This window comes from Anthonomus grandis, chromosome 10 (assembly GCF_022605725.1).
Source record: "Anthonomus grandis grandis chromosome 10, icAntGran1.3, whole genome shotgun sequence".
Lineage (NCBI taxonomy): Eukaryota > Metazoa > Arthropoda > Insecta > Coleoptera > Curculionidae > Anthonomus > Anthonomus grandis.
The window spans coordinates 27,434,882-27,456,121 of NC_065555.1; the positions used below are offsets into that span (position 1 = coordinate 27,434,882).

The 21,240-nt window shown below is 37.0% G+C and overlaps 1 protein-coding gene across 5 annotated transcripts in view; it reads left to right on the forward strand.

Moving 5' to 3' along the window:
* The window catches only part of LOC126741031 (probable phospholipid-transporting ATPase IM), a 374,205-nt gene that overhangs the window by 133,102 nt on the left and 219,863 nt on the right, over nt 1-21,240 (forward strand). For 4 of the 5 annotated variants that reach the window (XM_050447297.1, XM_050447300.1, XM_050447299.1 and 1 more), the window contains exon 2: nt 10,618-11,223. In XM_050447297.1, the coding sequence (XP_050303254.1) occupies nt 11,175-11,223 (49 nt within the window). In that variant the 5' untranslated portion in view covers nt 10,618-11,174. The remainder of the gene's footprint in view (nt 1-10,617; nt 11,224-21,240) is intronic. The other variant, XM_050447302.1, reaches the window with a different exon arrangement.

Genomic DNA, 21,240 nt, shown 5'->3' on the forward strand with positions numbered 1-21,240 from the left:
TTACTAATATTTCTTCTCTTATGCCGTTGCAGGTAATGGCGATGTTTATTGGATTTGGCGAAATAAACATCCATGTATTTGGCGTGAAAAGCTGTTTCCATATGGTTGTGTGCAGTTTGTGTGTTTTTATGTTGCATGGCTTTTCTTGATGCCGTTAATATATTTCTTCAATGACTAAATTTGGACTGGCGTCTATATTTCTAACCGTTGTCGGTGAACACAGGTATTTGTTGTTTCGGCGTATGCATGCTGTTAATTGATCGTGTGAAGTACTGTGGGTTGTTGTAGTCGACTGCCAGAATGTCATTAGGTACTTCCAGAGACCAGTAAGAATTGTTTTGAACATGAAGGGCTGTTGGATATACTTTCATGAGGTTGAAATTAGAAATATCTTCAATGGCAAAATGTGTGAACATTTTTGCCAGTTGCCTTCCCTCTTGTTGTAGCGACGTTCTTATGGGTATCTGCCTTATTTTTAAATGGGATGGTAACTTCGCGTTGGCTTTCTGAAGGATATTGTGCACATGGGCTGGTGACAGGATGTTAAATATAGATCCTTGTTCGAAAAGTATCTGGAAAAGTTTCGGGTAGTAACCAGTTATTTCAGTGATAAAGTTAGATGCTGTCTGCTATGCCCTTGTATCCTTTCATCTAGTTGATAATTTCCATGCTGTGGCTTATTTATTTTTGAAAGCGATTTATATGCTGTTCCATTTTGACTTTTGTTTTATTGATTTGCGAAATGGCAGAGATCATCACTTTGGTTTGTTGTTTGGAGGCTTGGATTAGTTCTTCTTGGTTGGTTTCGCTGAGTAATATATGCTGGTGTCTTTTTGCATGTGAATCTTTTGTTACGTTGACTAGAAGTTGCTCTAATTCTCCCGCTAGCTCCTGCTGGCGGAGGACAATTTTATTTGTTTCTTCCATTGCTTTCTCGATGATGAACGCGGCTGTTTTGGCTTGATTTGCCTTTCTTGCTTGACTGCTTTGCGTAGCTTGATTGACCATAAAAAGATGGGCTTTTCCCTAAAGCTTTTTTTCCCTACTACCCTATAGCAGCCTCACTATAGGTTTAAGACAAGGTGGCTTGGCCGTAGTAGGTTGAGCAATGAAAGACTACTGGGTGTAGAACTCAATACTGCTTTATTCACAAAAATTAACAACTATTTATATCAATCTTAAAGTAACAATTCGTGGTAATTATAAAAATCAAGATGAGCAACGTAATCATAATTTCGACCTTTATTTACGGCCCAATTATGACCTTGCGAACTTATAACAAACGTAAAATCCATCGCAAACACTTTGATCGACTAACATAAACAATTTTATATAAATATGCATGGATACTTAAAGCTACCAAAAAATCTAAAAATACTAAAAAATGTCGTTTGGACATTTGACAAAGGCCAATATCTAACTGACGCCATCCATAGAGCAAGATATCTTCTGGTTTTTTTTTTCGGAATAAACTGGCTCAAAAGAGAAAATCCTATGGTACTCGAGTATTAAAAATGCTAAAAATGTGTCTGTCGACGTTTTTCTTAAAGTTCTGCAAGTTGTATTATTCGGAAAAGACGTGCTTCGTGAATTTGTTCCACAGCCATGCATTTCATCATAAAAAGGATCCCCGATATAGCGACATTCTAGGCGTCTGCGAATCCACTCGATATGCATGAATCGCATCTGCCTGTCGAGTAGATCTTGCATGTATAGCTCTAGTTGGAATGTTATGGGCCAATTTGGAAGAGCATTCACCGTGATGGTATCGATAAAACAGAGTCAGGTACGCCGCCTTTCTTCTATGCGCCTAACTGTCCTCTTTTGGGTGGAATCAAGCAGCTTCAAAGCGTATTTAGGTGCAAAGCTCTATATGTGAGAGCATTAATCAAGGTATTCTGAACACGAATCTGAGCCTTGTAAAGCATCATCTTATCATCATAAGCTGTTAGGGTGTACTATCTGTTCGCTTTAAAGAGAGCCCAAGTTTTTGACAATCGACTTTATCGATTCCCGCTACATGATCATGCCAAGATATATTGCTTCCAAATTCCCTACTTAAGGAGCGAATTGACAAAGACCTGCAAAGTAAGCCCGGACATAATAGGGCCTGGAGCGGCAGAGACAGGCTTCTTTGTAAATACAGCAGCCTTACAGTCTTAGCTGCGTTAAACTCAATCAGATTGCAGTCAGACCTCTCCGAAATGTTGTTATTAATATCGGCATTAATAGTTCTTACCTGGCGATGCCTATGGCACTGGAGATTGGCTGAAGTCATCTGGTTGGACGACTTGAATAAAGACACCAATGTACTGTTATCAGCAAAGCTGTTAATTGGATTAGAAGTCTTGTTGGGAAGGTCGTTGATAACAGGAAGAAGGTAGGGGACAAGATGCATCTCTGAGGAACACCAGCGTTAATTGTAAACCTTTGCAAGGTGTTTTCATTAACGATAACCTGGATAGATCGGTTCTCCAAGAAGCTTCAAGCAATAAGAGTTGGTGGCAAACGATAAGAATACAGTTTGTTTAAGTGGTTTTCATGCCATTTTTCTTATCTAATGCCTTTGAAATATCCAGCGATATTACGCGGATTTCACCGTATTTCTCGATAGCCTCGGACAAACATTTGTGACATAGGCCAACAGATCGCCGGTAGATTTGTGTTAAAAAAAAATAATTTAAAACGACATAATGTCGTAACCATCAGCAGTTTGGATTCCGGGCAAAACTGGGTACATCTGATGCTATTTTAAATTTTTTGGAGAGTCTACATGGGGTTGAATACTGGGGAGAGTGAGGCGGCGGCGTTCTGTGACTTATCTAAGGCGTTTGATTGTGTAAGTCATAGAATACTACTGCGGAAGCTAGAAACCTATGGATTCAGAGGAGTTGCTATCGACTGGTTTCGTTCTTACCTATATCTGGAAGAACACAAAGAGTATTCTTTGTCAATGATATGTCATCCCGTCGGCATATGGATGCGGGTGTACCCCAGGGTTCTGTTCTTACCAATGCTGTTCCTCCTATGTTTCAACGATATCTCTCAAATTGTTATTAGGTAAATTAATTTACTATCTTTGCGGATGATACAACAATACTTTGGCATGACACTGACCCCAAGAGGTTTAAAAATATTATTGATGAAGATTTAAGCCATGGTGTAAATCTAATAGATTAACTTTTAATATTTCTAATACTAATATTTTAACTTTTAAATGTTAGTTCGGAACTGTCACTTTGCAAAATGAAACAATAAGTCCTTCTGAAATATGCAAATTTTTGGGGCTGCAATTAATGAGAAATTAAAATTTGAAAATCATATCCTATATCTCCTCTTTAATAGGAAAGCTATCATCCAACTGTTATGCCATTAACACATTCTCTGGGACTTGATGTGGCTAAACTCGCTTACCATACTCTTATTGAGTCTCATGGATGTCTGCTCACAGTATTTGTTTAGTTCTCTACTTGCTTTGCAAAAAAGAGCCATAGGCTGGAAGTGTGTAGCTCACTATCGTACCCTGTGTAGGCCATTATTTTTGAAACACTCTGTCCTGACATTACCATGCATTTTTATTTGAGAGACTGTTGGTTTTATTTACAAAAAATATCGCTATCAGCTTGGCTCCTCCTCCTCCTCCTCGGGCTACAATCTCCGAACAACTTTCTCTTTATCTCTGCCTAGCCCAAAAAGTGAGCAGATAAGTCCTCTATTGTGAAGAAACTCTACTGTGTACGGGGCAGAATGCTTTTTAACCATATACCCCTTTATATAAATTTGCTGGTGTCTAAATTACCTTCGCAATTGCCGGGGTTGATGGGCATCATCTTTTTTCCTTCTTTAAATATTGGTTGAATCCTCGCAACTTTCCAGTTTTAGGAAAGATACCTCTTCTGTATAAAAGAGAAAACAGTTTGCACAACGGTGGTATCAGCACGACCGCACACTTTTGGACTACTATAGGCAATCATCAGATCCGGTCGCCTTATTAGTGTTCAAGCCTTTGAAGACTTTTTCAAGATCTCTGTGCCGGAAAACGATCTCTGGCATCGAAAAAGCCTTTCTTGGCAAACTTTGATTCGAACATGTGACCCAGGAAGTTTGCTTTTTCGTTGAACTATCTTCCTCTAGTCGATAGTAGAATTTTTGACCTAAAAAGCTCTTGACCAACTGTTTTTACTACACCAAAACCATCTTGATCGATTTGGGCAATTGAGATGTTTATTCTTTACTTTCTCCTTATATTTTTCTTTGCAGGTATCGATCGTTTACTTGGAAGCATTTCTCAAGACAACAAGGTTAACACGACTTGCAGGACTTGGATCTTGGCACCTGTTGGGAAATAACCGAATAACACCCTTTTCTGTCATCGAGGTGTTTTTGTTTTTATTTGGTTTATGTTCGTAATTTTAAGGACATCATCGATCCCTAGAAGGTTCCCACAGGTCAGAAAATAATAAATTTGAAGTGGTTACTTTTAAACGCTCCAAACTTTTTAAAAACAACAAATATAAACCATAAATTGCCATGCAACTGTCAGGCTCTTAGGTCTTAAGCACATCCCTTGTTGATGAAAGATGCACTTATTGAGCATTTTTACACCCACTAAGTAAAACAAGCTGGTAAAGGTCACACGGTCAAAGTTTAACTACACAGTCGATCTTAGTTGTTGTAGAAGTCAGGTTGGGTCACTGTTCTCGAGATGTAGTGTGTGAGTCGAGTCGCGAGTCGTAATCGCGATCGAAGTGAGAAGTTGCTCACGAGTTTCCTTTACTCTTTAAACCCTAACATTGGGTCTCTCTCTCTCCATACTCTTTATGGCTAAATACTGGTCCAAGAGTTGCAGTACATAGTCGAGTTGAGTTACTGTTACAGTCAAGTTGAGACACTGTTGTCAAAAAGTAGGGTGTGAGTCGAGTCGCGAGTCGTAGTCGTGATCGGAGTGAGAAGTTGCTCACGGAAGTTTTCTCTATTATCCCTATTCCTGTTAGAATACGATAACTAGTTGACATTATGCTCGTCAAAGAGTCCCGCAATAACAGTTTAACTGCACTTAAATTGTTTGCTTGAAGATCGTCGATTTTACCAGCAAAGTTGGTAAAAAACCTTCTAAAATGTGCATCCTTGGGTGGTCTGTGGAGGAGGCAGAAGTAGTTTGTGGATCTTTCGGTTATTATTTTGAGCCACATAACATTAAACCGTGGAGCGGGTCGAACTTTACCAGTTCTTTACGTGAGCCTCACAATTGATAGCCTGGGCAATTGGGGCAACATATACCCTGACATCTGACCATCACGCATTGGAATACGAAATATTACTCATGCATATGAATCCATTCTAAAAATTTCAAGGACTCTAGGAAATCAAGTGTTCTGACCTGAAGTGCCTGGTTACTCAGGCTTGCTGAATGAACAAGCAGACTCTCTCGCTAAATTGAACGATATCTTATACGAACTCTTATTTTTTCCCATAGGGACTTGCAGCAGAGACGTGGACAATGAAAATGGCAGACCATCGCAGAATTGACGCTCTAGAAATGTGGTGCTATAAAATAATGCTCCGAATTCTATGAACAGCAAACCGTACCGACAAATCAAAACTATTCACCTATGTCAAACAGCAACAATTTAAATACTTTGCCAGGAGATCAGAGGTAATGTAAGCTGATATCAGCTTGTGTGTTGCTATAAGGATCTCCTGGTCATGCGATAGATAGCCGGGTGTATTAAAAGAAAGTGATTCTTTCATCTTTGAATAATTTATTGGTTACAAAAGTGAAGGTCCATCTCCGATCACCTTTTACAGGATTAACCGATATCTAAGTAATACCGGTAAAGGCATTGGTTTTGTGCCAAGGTTGTTTACACACTCACTGTACGAAACAGGCAGATCGACGCTCTCTTAAACCCGAAAAAACAATAGTCCGCTGCAAGCGTACCATTGTCTTGTTTTGACAGGGGTCTCAAATAGTCCGCGAGCTTAATTAAAGACTACATATTGTGGTTAGGCAACAAGCTTCGCAGATACATTTACAACTTCTAACACAGTTTACATTGCTTTTATATAGAAGAAAAAATAAGCCTGGAGTCAATTCATTGACTTATTATATGATGCCACCACACTTCTCTGAGAGATTTAAAGATGACGAACGAGTTTGTATATAATAACAAATTTATTATTTTTCCAATAAACAAAAGCTTTTCCATTCAAAGTGCATGCGCTTACATTCTGAATTGCTGCTTAATTTTACTCACAGTACTTTGATTCGATGGGGGCAAATCAGGATGAGTTTCTCGAAATAGCGTCACACGTCATTTTGAGTTCGCATCTAAACTCAATCACCATTAGGATTTAGATTTTTACACTTTCTGTTAAATACGGCATTTTGACGTAAATAAATAAAAAATCCAGTTGGAGCCCCCACCCTGTATATTAAATAAATAACATATTATTGCAAAATACATTTTATCTTCACGAAAATTATTAACCACCACAATATCCATATTTTAATTTAAAATTTTACAACAACCTAATTGTAAAATAATAATTAATAGCGTCATTACGTTTTGCAAATAATTATATTTAGGTTTTTACCGCAATGAGGCACCTCCTCAAATAATTCAAAAAAAAGTATTATCACAGAAAACATTTTAATATTTTTTTTATGGCAGTCGTGTCGCTTAAGTGTACATACACAGAGTTGCGTGCATTGCCACATTCAACATAATGTGTTTGAATATTGACCTTTAAAGTATTTAGCCAATGGTGCGGTGAGTCATGAAGGTTTCATTCTTAACTAAAAACTTAACATAAAATGGTGTTTTCATGATTAATTATTTGATTATTTTAACACCGTATATTGCAGCCCATCGAACCCGTGCCGCAAGGAATTATAGGGCGGGAAAGAAGTTTTCGGCAAGATCCAAAGATAGGTGAAGTTTATTTTTGGGAGGGACAAGTTTTAACACAAAAAACGTAGCAAAAGCTTTAACTCTGTAACAGGAGGTGTCGTCCACTGATTTTTTTAAATGAATTTTACGTAATTATTCTTCTTTTAATTCAAATTACACGAGCAGTAAGACTACTCAAAACATTTATTTATATTGTATTTATTTACTATTATTTATATCGATTTAAAAGTCGCGGCAATATTTTGACTTGAACTAGCATTTCAGGGGCGTGGACTTCTTATACATTCGGCAGACCATGGTTCCAGAAGATTAGCTAACCTCTTAGATCATTGAATGCCTAGAATAAGCCTAGCTACAAACCATAGGCGAGGTTATTCGAGTTCACCATCTCTCAGACAATGATGTCAAATCGACTTTCCAATTTTTCATCTAATATATATTTTTCTTAATCCACTGCATATTTCTTTAATGTGTTCTATTTTGTAACAGGTAAAAAATGTACTCTTTAAAAGTTTCGTTCATTCGCTGACTAATAATATATACTTTAAGAGTAATCAACAAGAACAAAAAGAGTTTCTAAGAAAAAAGTTGATGAAAGAAAAAGCAACTTGGCATCCTAGAATACCTCTATGTTTACAATGCAAGTATCCGATCTTGTGTTTTTTTTCTAGATATTTCTTCATGTGTGTGAAGCTAGCGTCCGATCGATATCCAGCAACCATATCTAGAATCAGCATATGTCCTTTGCCAGGAACCTATTTATAGTCCGCGCCCGCTATTATTTAATCGATATAATGCACGTATCTCCTGATATTCCCAAGGAATTTTAATAATTTTTTGTCCAGATATTAACAATCAATAACTAAATCGATTTATAGTAGTTACAAACCGATACAAACTAAAGTTTTTGTGTAAAAATTACTTAAAAAGTCGAATGTTAAGGAAACGAAAAAGACTCCCAAAGGATTTGAATTAATATTTTTTTTATAATATATAATAAATATGTAAACGCATTTGAGACGGTTGCAAAACTCTACAAACAAAAGTTTTTGTAGAGATGCCCCACCTGGGGTTACCAGAGCCCAATGGCCTTAGAAAAACCGATAAGGTTCTCTGGTCTGAAGGACTTAAAGTCACTCGGTGTACTGAAGGTGTTACCAAAGTATTTGAACCTACCGCGAGTGAGTGCTGGGCACTCCCCGACCACGTGGTCAACGGTTTCATCCTCCTACCAGCACCACCGGCAATACCGATAATATTGAGATGGTTTCTTAAGTGCCAGTGTCCGGTTAAAAGACTCGTCACTAGCCGAACTTCGCGTCTTTTTAGCCGTAGTAGATTTTTGATGAGACAGGCAGAGGGCCCACCTAAGTGCGCTTTGTACTGTCTCATACCAGGGGACTCGGTCCATCTTCGGTGGATCCACTTGTCCAGCAGACCCTTCATTGACGCGACAAATTATGTATAAGCTTGGAGCTTACCTTTACGGCCGTGATAGCTTTAATGGCAGCTCTACTTTCCGAGCATATTGATACCACTGTATTGCGGTGTCCGCAGCTTGGGATTTTCTGTATGCATTTTAATACAGCAAATACTTTGGCCTAGAAGGCAGTAACGTGCTCCTCCAGCGAATATGCCCTACTGGTATGTGGGGTCCCACCACAAAGCCCTGAGCCAGCTCTGTTATTCATTCTGGAGCCATCTGTGTACCAGATGGTCCCCCTGTTTAGCAATGCAGGCCTGTTGGAATGCTGCCACTCCTCTCTGCCTGCAATATGCGTCACGAATCCCTTGCAGTCTACTGTCACTGGAGCCATGCAGTCATCAGAAGAAGAGGACATTCCTGTACGGCCCGTGACCAGATTTTTGCGTGACCGGTCTCGCCAGCACGTAGTTCGCCGAGAACGTATAGCCTGAGTGCAGTCCTCATTGCCTCGAATTGCACAACGAGGTCCAGAGGCAGAAGGCTCAGCAGAGTCTTAAGCGCTCTAGTTGGCGCCGTTCGCATAAAACTCTTATGCTGAGACATGTAAGGCATTGGACTTCTTGGACCTCATTGGACTACTTGAACTAGCCCCTATGTGAGAAGGGATCTCACATTGCGCGAGTAGATCCAGTAAAGGATCTTAGGAGACAGACCCCAGGTATTTTCGAAAGCCCGCCTGCAGGCCCATAGCGCGCAGGTGGCCTGCTTGATTCTGGTGTCTGCGTGATTGTACCAGGAGAGTTTGGAATCTAACTTGATTCCCAGAAATCGAACTGTCCTGGAGTAATGCAGCTGCATGCCACCTAGAGATATAACAGGGGGCGTGCCAATGTTACGTCTCCTCGTGAATAGTAGGAACTCTGCTTTTTTTGGGGTTAAACTTGAGATCCCGAGAGGCACCATATGCAGGGCTCTCATCATAGGGCCTCGCATTGAGGTGACCTGTTTCCCCGGGCAAAGGATTACCAGATCGTCAGCGTAGGCCTGTGTGTATAGGCCAGCATTGTTTAATAGATTTATCAGGCTGTCGACCACAAGGTAGGGGACAATACTTCTCCCTGCAGGCAGCCCCTAGCCGCCAACGTTTTGACAATCTCGCTATTAAGCTGGGCAGATACATGACATTGCGAGAGCATGACCTCTATCCAGCTAACCAAAAAGAGTTCTGAGCCGCGGCTCTTGAGTGCTTGGCAGATTATTGCGAAAGGGGTGTTGTCAAACGCCCCTTCAATGTCTAGAAACGCATCCAGGCAGGCCTTGCCACTACCCAGAGCACCCTCCACCTTCCTCACGAGGTGGTGTAGGGCCAGGTCCGTGGATTTGTCCCCCTGGTAGGCGTATTGGTGCACATGCAGTGGGTTTTTGATCTCCTTCATTAAAAAAAAAAGAATTTTAAAGCATTATTGTCTCAATATATTTTAAAATATATATAATAATGTAAGTGTCCTAAAGGGCTCTTCAAACGCCCTATAACAAAAGAATTTCGGTTACTGCTTAAGCCGGAAACTAAGTATTAAACTAATAATTAGCTTGTAAGCTCTTACTTTCTAACCTAACCTAACTTAAATTTTATTATACTCTAAATTTTAAGTGCCTAAAATTCCAGAATACAACAAATAATTCCGATAGGAAAATATATAAGTATACTGATCATTATTAAAGTTTATAATTAATTACAAACCCTCATTAATGGGTAACAGTTTATATGACATTCTAATTTTTTTTAATTAATGTAAAACAATTAAGAAAAGAAAGAAAAAAACTAAAGTAAAAATTAAAACAAATATGTGAAAAGTGACATGAGAGTAAGGTATATCTAACCTACCTATTTTAACGAATTCATTAGGGTCATGGATGGCAACATTGCTCCTAGGGGCCAGTGTCGTTCGCTCTTTAACTTAGTCAATGATTTTCTGTTATTATTATATATCAACTATAATAGTTATACTATATATATAATAGTTATACAACGAGGTTACTTAATAATTACCATATTACATTTAAAAAAAATTTAATAACTAATAAACACTATACAATTACCACACAAACATGTATATTATACAAACAAAAACAAGACACAAACCAACATGAAATTGTTCCTAGAAATAACTGTTTTTTTTTTTTGTTAATGCACTGGCAATTTCGAGATAAATTTACCAGCCTGTATACTCTTTTTAATTTTAATTTCTCTAATGCTAATAGTATTTTTTGTTTTAGAACAGTAAATGGCTGGAACCCCTCAACAATTGATCGGCGCCCATGTTCGTCCCCCCAGCCCCCCCTTGATCCCGCAGCGTCGTCCTCCACCTCCTTTTATACACGCACCTCCCCAATCAATTAGAAATATATTGACAACGAACCTTAACGTACGATTCAAGATACCAAGTAACCAAAGCCGTTTTTAAACATTTAAAAATCATTGTTAAATTATTTTCTAATATTTAAGCAAAGTTAGTTATCGTTGTATAAACATTTGTATTTATTTTTGTTACACTGAAGACTTCTACCTCTGCATTTTATAATATTTATATTTAAGTTTTTGTACGTATTAAATCGCCGTTTTTTACTAAACGTTTTTACTTACATTTTTAGATAGTTAGTTAGTTACCTGGACCCAAAAGAAGTGGCCTTATTTATAGAAAAATATATCGTCTCTTTTAAAGTGCCTTTATACAATTTAGAATAAGAAACGGACAGGTTCCATTTAGGTTATATTTTAACGCATAGACTTAGCTCTACAATTTACCTTTCCTTTTCCACTTTTTTCCTATAACATGGGCGAGAGAAGATCCTTCAGAGCCTCTAGGAGATCTCAATTAGTTGGTAAGTTTTTTTATAGTCTCAATGTTATTGTAAACTGCTGCATTTTCTGCACTTACGTTATCTGATTCTACGACCTACTTAATTAGAAATTTAAAAAATAAAATAAAAATTTTTAAGACCTAGAAGGTCGTTCTTGTTCCAAACTAAATTAGAAATTGAACCACTCAATATTTGACTCTACTCAGGGGTGAGTTTGTTACGTCATAAATTTTACCACTTTTTCTTGAGTTTAAATTAAACAAATGTTAACTTCGAAATATTAATGAGCGTCACCGAATATTTTTATTTAAAAGGCCTAAACGTTATTCAAAATATTACTGAGAGGACAAAGATACGGAAAAATAATAGTCAAGAATATTATTTAGACGTGTCGGAGGTGTTATTCTCATGGCTCCAGTAATTCGCAAACAGACCAGTCTTTTCAGTCTAGTCAGCTTTTGGGCGTTATTGACCTTCAATACGGCTGGTCACCATACCACGGATCCGTATGAGATCCTCGGTCGTATGACTGCAGTATAAAGCCACTGGAAAACATGGGCTTTAGACCCTATCTTGCACCTATTGTTAGCCGTAATTGCCATATTAGGGCCGTTGCCTTATTTACTGCCTGCTCTACGTGAGTTTTAAACGAGAGCCTGCTGTCTAAAATAACTCCCAAGTATTTGACCTGCTGCCTCAAGGTTAGGCGAGTCTGATACATAGTGGGAGGTTTAAAGCCTGTCATATTCCGCCTCTTAGTAAAGAGAATGAGGTCGGTCTTTTCTGGGTTGACCGACAGTCCCGTTTCCTGACACCACTGTTCCACTATCCCGTACGCGGCTTGCATCCGCTCATAGACTGTGTTCACGAATTTACCCGTGACCATCACTAGTCCGTCGTCCGCGTATTCGCGGACGCAAATCCTTTAAGTTCTAGCTTCCTGAGGAGATTGTCCATCACCAGGTACCAAAGGTGTGGCGAGAGGCAACTGCCTTGTAGGCAGCCGCCCTTCACCATGGTCTCGACACGACAGTCTCCTAGTGTAGCACTGATCTTCCGGTCTTGCAGCGCCGTTTTGACCCACCTAACCAGATGAGCCAGAGTGTCCCTAGTCAGGAGGGCGTGGCAGATAGTATTTGTTTTCGCCTTGTCAAATGCTTCTTCCACGTCAAAGTAAAGAGCAAGTGGCACTTCCTTAGTCTCTATGGCTTTTTCAGCTTTGCTTACTAGAGAATGAAGAAGTGTCGTTTCTGTCGACTTCCCTTTCATGTAGGCATGCTGATCCCTATGTAGTGGCGATCTCCTCTGATATAAACCTATCTCTCAGCTTCCCTATAGTCTTTAGTAGAACTGAAGTCAGGCTTATCGCCCTAAAGGACTTTGGTTGACGGTAGTCTTTCTTGGCCGGTTTTTGGTTTTTAGATAAAAACCCCATTTGCCCGCCCTGCGGGACCTGATTCCATCAGGTCATGGACTAAACTCACCCACCGCCCAAGCTATATCTTCATTTGTTACTATATTTTTGACGAGGTTCCAGTCCTGCTCCGGATCTGGTTCCCCGCCGCAAGTTGGAGCGTTTCCTTCTCCAGGAAAGTGAGTTTTAAAGAGAAGCTCGATGGTCTCTTCTTTTTTTGACGTCCACAGTTCACCTTTCTTCAGGCATCCTATCTCGGCTTTCCTGTCAGAACCCAATAGCTTATATCCCAGTTCTCTTGAGTTCCCTCCTTGAGAGCGCGGTGATGCGACTTTCTTATGTCTTTTTTAAGACCGCCCAGAGTGTCATTCCACCAAGGCAATCTCTTATTCCGCATTTACGTTTTCTACTTCAAGGTTTTCCGATACTACATATTCTAATAATGCCGTACCCCTCGCGTTGGCGTCTGTACTTCTCCATAAAATGTTGTGCACGTTCGCGTCACACCCCGCGATTAATGGAAAACCACTATCCCTACTGTTTTATTTTATTATCCTTTTCAGTCCTTCCGTCGGGGGAAGCTGTTCATTATCATACGGAAGATATAAACTGCATATTATTAGCTTATATTTTGTGCCGCTTACCGTGTACTACAGCAGAGCTGCCCTTGGAGCTTACTTGTGGTTAAAGTGTTAGTTGAAGCTCCCTGGTCTCCTTCAACTCTCTCTGGTCTCCTTCAACACTGGCTATAAGTTTGAAGCCGGTGGCCTCTAGTCCTCTTATTATTTAGAGGTTTCATTACTAATAATGTCTTAAGAATGCTTGGATTTGTGAACAGATAAATTAACAAGCAATTCAGAAACGATAACAGTTTAATAACATTTTACCATTATTTGCCAGTTGACTGTTTTTTGTCTCCTCAGTGTAGAATCCTGGCAATGTAGCAATGAGTGGACTAGGGCTATCGAGTTGATTAATGCTCTTCGAGATGAAATTCGTCTTGATGGCTTTCTCAGGCCTCTCAAGGTTTACAAACTTTCTTGTATCCACTATTATCGGCTGTTATGCAATGTTGAATACCAAAATTGGTGCGATATCCAAAGCCAAATCTTATTCGTTGTTACAGATTGTATGCATACTTCCACTCTTGGGTGCACCTCAGCCTGTGATACCGCAGCGTGTATAGTACAGTTCAGAGATCTATTAGAATCTTTGATGTGCCGCGAATAGTCCGTGTGCCAGTGTTGCGTGTTTTGTCACATGGCATGTTTAAATCGCAAAATTTTATGTGGAACGAGTTATAAAGTTATATTCTAAGCGATATTTAATCATTCCATTAAATAAATAAATGTTTTAAACATACTTTTCTAAATTTATACATTTGGTTCGTCACATTTGACTTCAGACGTCCACGTACTATTTTGATAGACGTCTGACCTCAGTCACAGTCACTCAAGCGTGAAAAGTTGCACAGGTCCGGCCTTAAAATTTATTTGTATTTAAAATTTTATTATTCTGGATTTTTGGGTTTAGTTTTATAAAGCTAGAAATTCAGGGTAGTTGATAGCAAGGTAATATTTAATTTCAAGATAAGATTTAAGTACGTAAAATCAGTTTAATCAAAAATTTTAATTTAATAAGTTGAGAGAATTTTTAATTTAATTTAATGAGTATGAGAGAATAGGTGGTACAAATTACTTAGGCCCATTTATCCTGTGGATTAAGGCATTAAAGATTTACTTATTGACACAAAAGGATAAAATGTTTTGGTTTGTCTTTAAACTTTATATATTTCCTTTTTTTGGGTATTGAGATTTATTTTATTTGGTGGTTATTATTAACGGGGATTTTGGCTGCCACATTCAATGTCCTTCATTACCAACATCTTTTAATAAAAAGTAAATATGTAGTCAGAAGAGTGGAAGTATATTTTTTTAAATAAACTTTGACATTAAAAATCATCTAGCTGTGTATATCTTATGCGTGTAAAAGACACAAGTTTTACTTATAAAAAAAACACACTTTACATCCTGAATGTAATATTTATTAATTTGTTTGCCTCATATTTAGTTATTGTGCATAATAGGAGAGATTAGATGAAAATTAAAAAAAATAAATGCTTATACTAAAAACTAAAAATCTTATACAAAACACTACATTTTAAGTATACTGGATCCTAAAACTACAGCGAGGATACTAAATATTTTTATAAATTTAACCACTTATTTGAATCTGGCCCAGAGAGTTAATACAATTTTCAAAACTCTATTTTTTTCTTTTGTTCTTGAGTAGTTTCTTCCATTATGGAAGGAAACAGTTTCTCTGTTGCTGCTATGATGGATTCCAACTTTATCTCGCACAGAAGCATAAATATGGATACTAAAACAGATTTAAAAAGTGTATATGAGTAGCAGAAATAATTTTTAAATTTAATTAATAATAATAAATTTACAATAATTTTTTTAAAAATAATTACTTCTAAAATAATAATTTCTTTCAGTGAATTATGAAGGAGGTAGTCTTAAAGGAGTGTCTAGAAGACAGGACAAGTGTGGAAATAGTTGTAAAAAAAAATAATTAAACTAGTTTTATAGTGTCTCTGTAAGACAAATCATGGACAAAAAACTGTAAAAAAACAAGATTTTAAACTTGTTTAATTAATAAAAATATGTTTTTCTTACTATGGCAAAAAAGGGACTTTTTCCTAGAGAATGGAAATCATACATTAATCATAAATGTATCATACTAGTTTCAGCTAAATAATATATGGATTTTTCTTCCTCCCAAAATGTTTTAATTTTCTCCAAATATTCTACATGCCACCTGACAATTCCATTACAGCAGCTCTTTTGTTAACCATCTTAAGCTTAAATCCAAGTTTTATCAGGTATCTCCGCAAGGTTTAGACTGAGAAATATTTGCCCCTTGCCGATAAGGTGCCTTATCGGCAAGGGGCCTTAACCATCTCTATGGTCAGAACCTCATTGCTTTTGTATTTAGAATACACAACTTTCCTTAGCAATTTGGCAATATCCGTGTCAAGTCCCTTTGATTGTCCTGCATCTTTACTTTTTTTCTGTATTTTTTTACAAAATAACATATTAGTACTATAGGGAACCCCTGTTAAAAACGCTCTTTCTTGCAAAGCACCACAATCATTTGTAGACTGAGGATCATTTTTTAGATTGTTATAGACATCTAGATAAACTTGTTTGGCATCTGTACTTAAACAATTACGTTTTAAAACTGCTTGATTTTTCCCTGTAGCTTCTACTTCCCTTGCTTCTTTTTGCTTCCTCAATACTAGAAAATGAACTAGAAAATCAGAACTGTGTAAGTCTAAATCACTGTCCAGATCACTCTTATTTGTATATTGTCATGCCTCTTCATTTGACAAATCTTACTGCCTATTTTCCCAGGGTCGAAACATTTTAAGGTCTTTAGGTATAATACCAAAACAAATCCACAAACACAAATTTAAAAAAAACACACTTCCTCACAGTAAAAACTGGCAAAAAAATTTAGACGAATACAGTCCAAATTCTAAATTCTCCACTTCCATAAACGTGTAAAAAGCAAAACCGGCAAAATCCATCAAATAATAATCTCACATGACCCCCCTCCCAATTATTAAAGGTGATCGATTCAACAAGCTTAAAGATCTTTTTAAAAACACGCCGAAAGTAATACAAAAACAGCCCAAAAATTTATTTGGGTACGGTGCCGTAATCCTCAAAATCAGTGTTCTCAGTTTGTCCCTTCTGAAGGTAAAAAGGTCTGTGCGGCTTATTGAGTTTATGAAAAAAAATCATAATCAAGTCCAGTGAATTTGGTGTTACATCTTGCTCGAGTTACGTATTCCTTTAGGTGTAGTACTGCTTGGGACTCCTATTGCATGCTCTGGTCTAATAAGGAGCTAGCAGATTGCCTTCGAAGATTCTGCGGTTTACCAACTTCTTTAGCTCCAACACCACTAGGCAGTTCCATGCCAGCTTCGATGTAATACTAGGATTCGCAATTGCCTTCAGAGCTGCCTGGCTATCATTAAGTTATTAGGATCTTCTTGTTATTATAGGTTTTTCCTATTATTTTCTTTCTCCCAAGTTGAGTATTGCAAGATTCTCTAATGGATGGATATCTCATCTCTTGTTTTCGTTTGTCTCTAGTTCGGGTCTAGCGCCTTCGTCGATCTTCGATTTAAAAGATCGACTCGTTTCACTCTTCTTTGCTTGGATACACAACTTAGAAGGCTGAATAAAAGGATAGAAGTTGTTCACGTTTCAGATACAGCCCAGCTTATATCGCTAGACGTGAAAAACTTATTTCATTAAGCATTCCACCCGCTGATTGTCTACTGTGTTAGATCAAAATTTTTTCCAATTTAACAACCGCTTTTTTAAACAAAAAGAGGGACTAGCAATGGGCTCTTGTTTATCGCCATTTCTTAGTGAAGTATTTCTTAATAACTTAGAATCAAAAATAATGAGCAGTAATTTTAAAAATAACATTATCTTTTATAAACGGTATGTAAATGATATATGTATGATTTGGAATGGAAGTGAGTTAGAGCTTACAAATTTCCATAATTATGTCAACTCTCTTCACTCTAAAATTAAGATCGAACGGAAATTCACAATCGAACGGGAACAAAACAACACCTTACCATTCTTAGATTTATTACTTAAGAGGGAAAGAAATAAGATATCCTTTGTAATATTTCGTAAACAAGCAACAACAGATAATATTATACAATATAATTCAACATCACCGTCCTCACATAAATTTGCTGCTTTCCATTCTTTGTTTTACAGACTTTTTAACATCCCACTTTCTCATGAAGCTTTTAAAAAAGACTTCCTTACCATTAAACAATTAGCAGTCAGTAACTTTTTCCCTCCTAAACCTATATATAAAATGTATTTTCAGTATGTGAACAAGTATAAATTATCATTTAATGTTATCAAACAACAAACAGACTATATCAAAACTTTTAGGTCTTTTACTTATTTTGGACCAATTTCGTCACAACTATCCCGCTTTGGCATAACCCCAGCTTTTAAAACCAATAATACAATAAAAAGGCATCTAATTAAAACTAAAGATAAACTACCCCCCGCTATCTTCTCCAGGAGTTTATGAGGTTAGGTGTAAAGAGTGCCCTGTAGTGTACGTCGGCCAGTCTGGTAGGAAGATTTCTACTAGGATTAGTGAACACAAGGCCCAATATAATAAATTTAAAAATACCGATATCACAGTCACCAGATCGGCTTTTACTAATCACCTCCTCGACTCCAAACATAATTTTCCTGACAGCCAAAATATAAAAATACTTCATCAGTGCAATAAAAGTAAAAAACTAGACTTGTTGGAGACAATGGAAATTGGTAAAGCTTTTAAAAGCCCAGATCTGTCCTGTGTTAATGAAAGGTTTGAATTTGATGGCCACCTAGTTTTTAATACCCTTAAATAGCTCTAGACTCTCACATGATGGTTAGATTTCTGAAATGTATAAGGTGATTTGATTGCAATGCCTTTGGCCATGTAAGGGTTGGTGTAGGTCTTGTATACCATCTTGAGTGATAAGCCCCATATCTATCCATGCATTCATCTGTCATAAGAATGGTGTTCAAACGCTTGATTTTTTTAGTTCCATGATTGTATTACTGTCTAAAAGTTACCCCCAAGTGTTTAACGTCTTTCAACAACGGAACTAATGAAGAACGTTATAGTAGATTTAAGAGGATTATTGTTTAAACCTTCCTTCTCTACCCAAGGCTGTTTATCTTTACGGTAGTAGTATCTATGTACATACCTTAAACGATCCGATCTGACTTGTACGTTTTTAAAGTAATGGCCGCGAGAATTCTGTAACTGCAGTTCACTGTCATGAAAATAGTTCAGTGCCATATTATATTAATAAATTTCACCTTGGTATGTGGAAAGGAACGCAGCCCTTCTATGATTTTTGCGCTAAAGCCTGATCCTTGCTTTTGAATGGGAAACGAATGTAAATGGCAAGTTAATTGTTACAATCTGAATTCATATTATATTAAAAAATTACTCCTTGGAGCATAATTGATACCTAATATCATTACATTACATTATATCAAGGTTTTAATCTCTAATAGGATTTCAGGTATTTATTATATGTAAATCCAGATTGTTTAATATACCCCTATGTAATAACTTCGAAAACCTAGATAGTGTTATTACCCATAGAATTACGTATTTATCGATGTTTTGCGAAACTAGGTATATAAACTGCCCTGGTTATTTTTTTTCTGGGACAACTGTCCATTTTCCCACCGATCACATCATTTATTTAATAGTTAACTGTGCACCAGCTGATGTATTTCTAATATTTGCCAGGGGACGTTAATTTTTAATAGTTAGGGCAAGGCCTTACGAGAAATAGACCTTAAACTTCAATTTAACGTAATGTTGCGGACAATGTTTTACAATGATCTTCATTCGTTGAAGGATTTATAAAAATCGATTGACATTTTATAATTTTTTGACTAATAAAATTGTTGCGTATTTTAATAATACACAGGTGTTCTTGATTGATAATAATTTTAATGCAAAATTATGTACAAAACTGACTGATAAGACTGACTGAAAAGTAACTGATTGTCTGTAAACAACTGAGAAAACTCGACTCGACTCGACTGCTTCTGTGTTCGAGAGGCACTGGTAATATTTTTTGTGACTGCCCGTAAAGTAGAGTCTATTCTATATTACATTATTTTAAATTGTTATGAAATAAATATAATTAAAAAAAAACTTAAATAAAAGTATTTCTACAACAAAAATAGAAATGATATAAACAGTTATACAGGGTGTCTACTATAAAACCGCCAAACTTTAAAAGAAGAAAGTCGTATAACATTTTTTCGAAAAGTTGTTAGTTCTTCTGGTATTTAACATTTTTTAATTTTATCAAATTTCTTATTTTACATATAAACAAAAATATCTCCGTTATTCTTACCACCACATAAAATTTAGATATACCATGTGAAAGAGAATGAAATTTGCTATAAGATGGGTATATTTAAGTTTTTGAGTAATTTTTTATTCCGGGTGTTATCAGAAGTTAAATTTAACATTTGGGAAATGTGCAAAATTAGTGGTATCTTCTTCATTGTCGTTTTCCGAAAATTTGGTAAATAGGCACATGTTTTTTTTAGCAAAAACTACTGCATTTAATATGCTTTCCAATGATATAATTAATTTTGTGATAGCTATTTGTTTTCACAGCAATATCATGGGGAAAAGAAAGAAAACCACAAAAATTGAAAATTTTCAAATTTTATATTTCTTGATTGACCAAAATTAAAAAATCAAAATTTCATTAAACAAACCTAAAATTATAACAATTGTTCAAATTGTCTTCCCTCTTGTTCAATACATTTGATGCATCTTTTTCTGATACTATCAACAACCCGTTCAAGTTCAACGCGTTTTTGTCGCATTTCATTGCAACACACACTAATTCGATTAATTAGTTCGTCTCGAGTATTAAAGTTAATACTATAAACATTAGATTTTAATTTGCCCCAGACATAAAAGTCAAGGGGCATAAGGTCAGGGCTTCTGGGCGGCCATCTTACCGGACCGTATCTTCCGATCCATTTCTCCTCAAAGCATAAATCAAGGAATTTTGCACAATTATGCCATTATGGGCTGGGCATCCGTCCATTTCAAACCAAAGTTCCTGTCTAGCGGCTAAGGGGTTTTCTTCCAGAAAGTTAACAAAGTCATTATTTAATAAATTTGAAAACTCATTGGAATTGAGCCGATCAGGAAGTATTACAGGCCCGAAAAGGCGACCTCTCATTAATCGTATCCATACGTTGACCCTTACCTCATGCTGAAAAGTGAAACAACAGTCGCATGAGGGTTTTCTGTATGCCATATATGGTTATTTCTTAAATTCATTATTCTGGCTATTGTAAATGTTGCTTCATCTATCCAAAATATTTGATCTGTTCCCCCCTCTTGCAACTTATTCAAGTACCACCTACAGAATTGAAGCCTCACCTCACCATCCACTGGCAATAAATCCTGGACTCTTTTCAAATGAAACGTATGCAAATAATTTTTTTTAAGAACTCTATGTACAGTGGAATGGTGAATCCTTAATGCAGCACCAATGCGGCGAGTACTTCTAGATCTATCTTCTGTAACAGCTCTCATAATTGCAGGTTCTTGTCTCCAGCGTTGACCATTTTGACCACCTTCTCTAATCCGCAAACTTCGAAAGGAACCCGTTTCCTCACAGCGTCTGAACACTTCTGCAAATGTACTACTATGGGGTTGCCGTCTATTAGGAAAACAGTAGCGACCAGATATTTCCAAGGCAAATGTTAGAAAAATCCTGGGAATTTAGTAGGGTGATTTATTAACTGTTTATTGAGTTCAGACAAGCATATGATAGTGTTCTACGAGTTAAGCTATGGGACGCAATGAGACAATAGAGCTAGTAATTCCCAAAAAGCTAATTAAAATAAAAAGTGCATGTGTCAATGGCTTCAGAAGTAGATTGAAAGTGCAGGTGAGATAATTTCAGATTCGTTTGAGGTGTTGAAAAGTTGAAGCAAGGTGATTCTCTCTCCCCAATATTG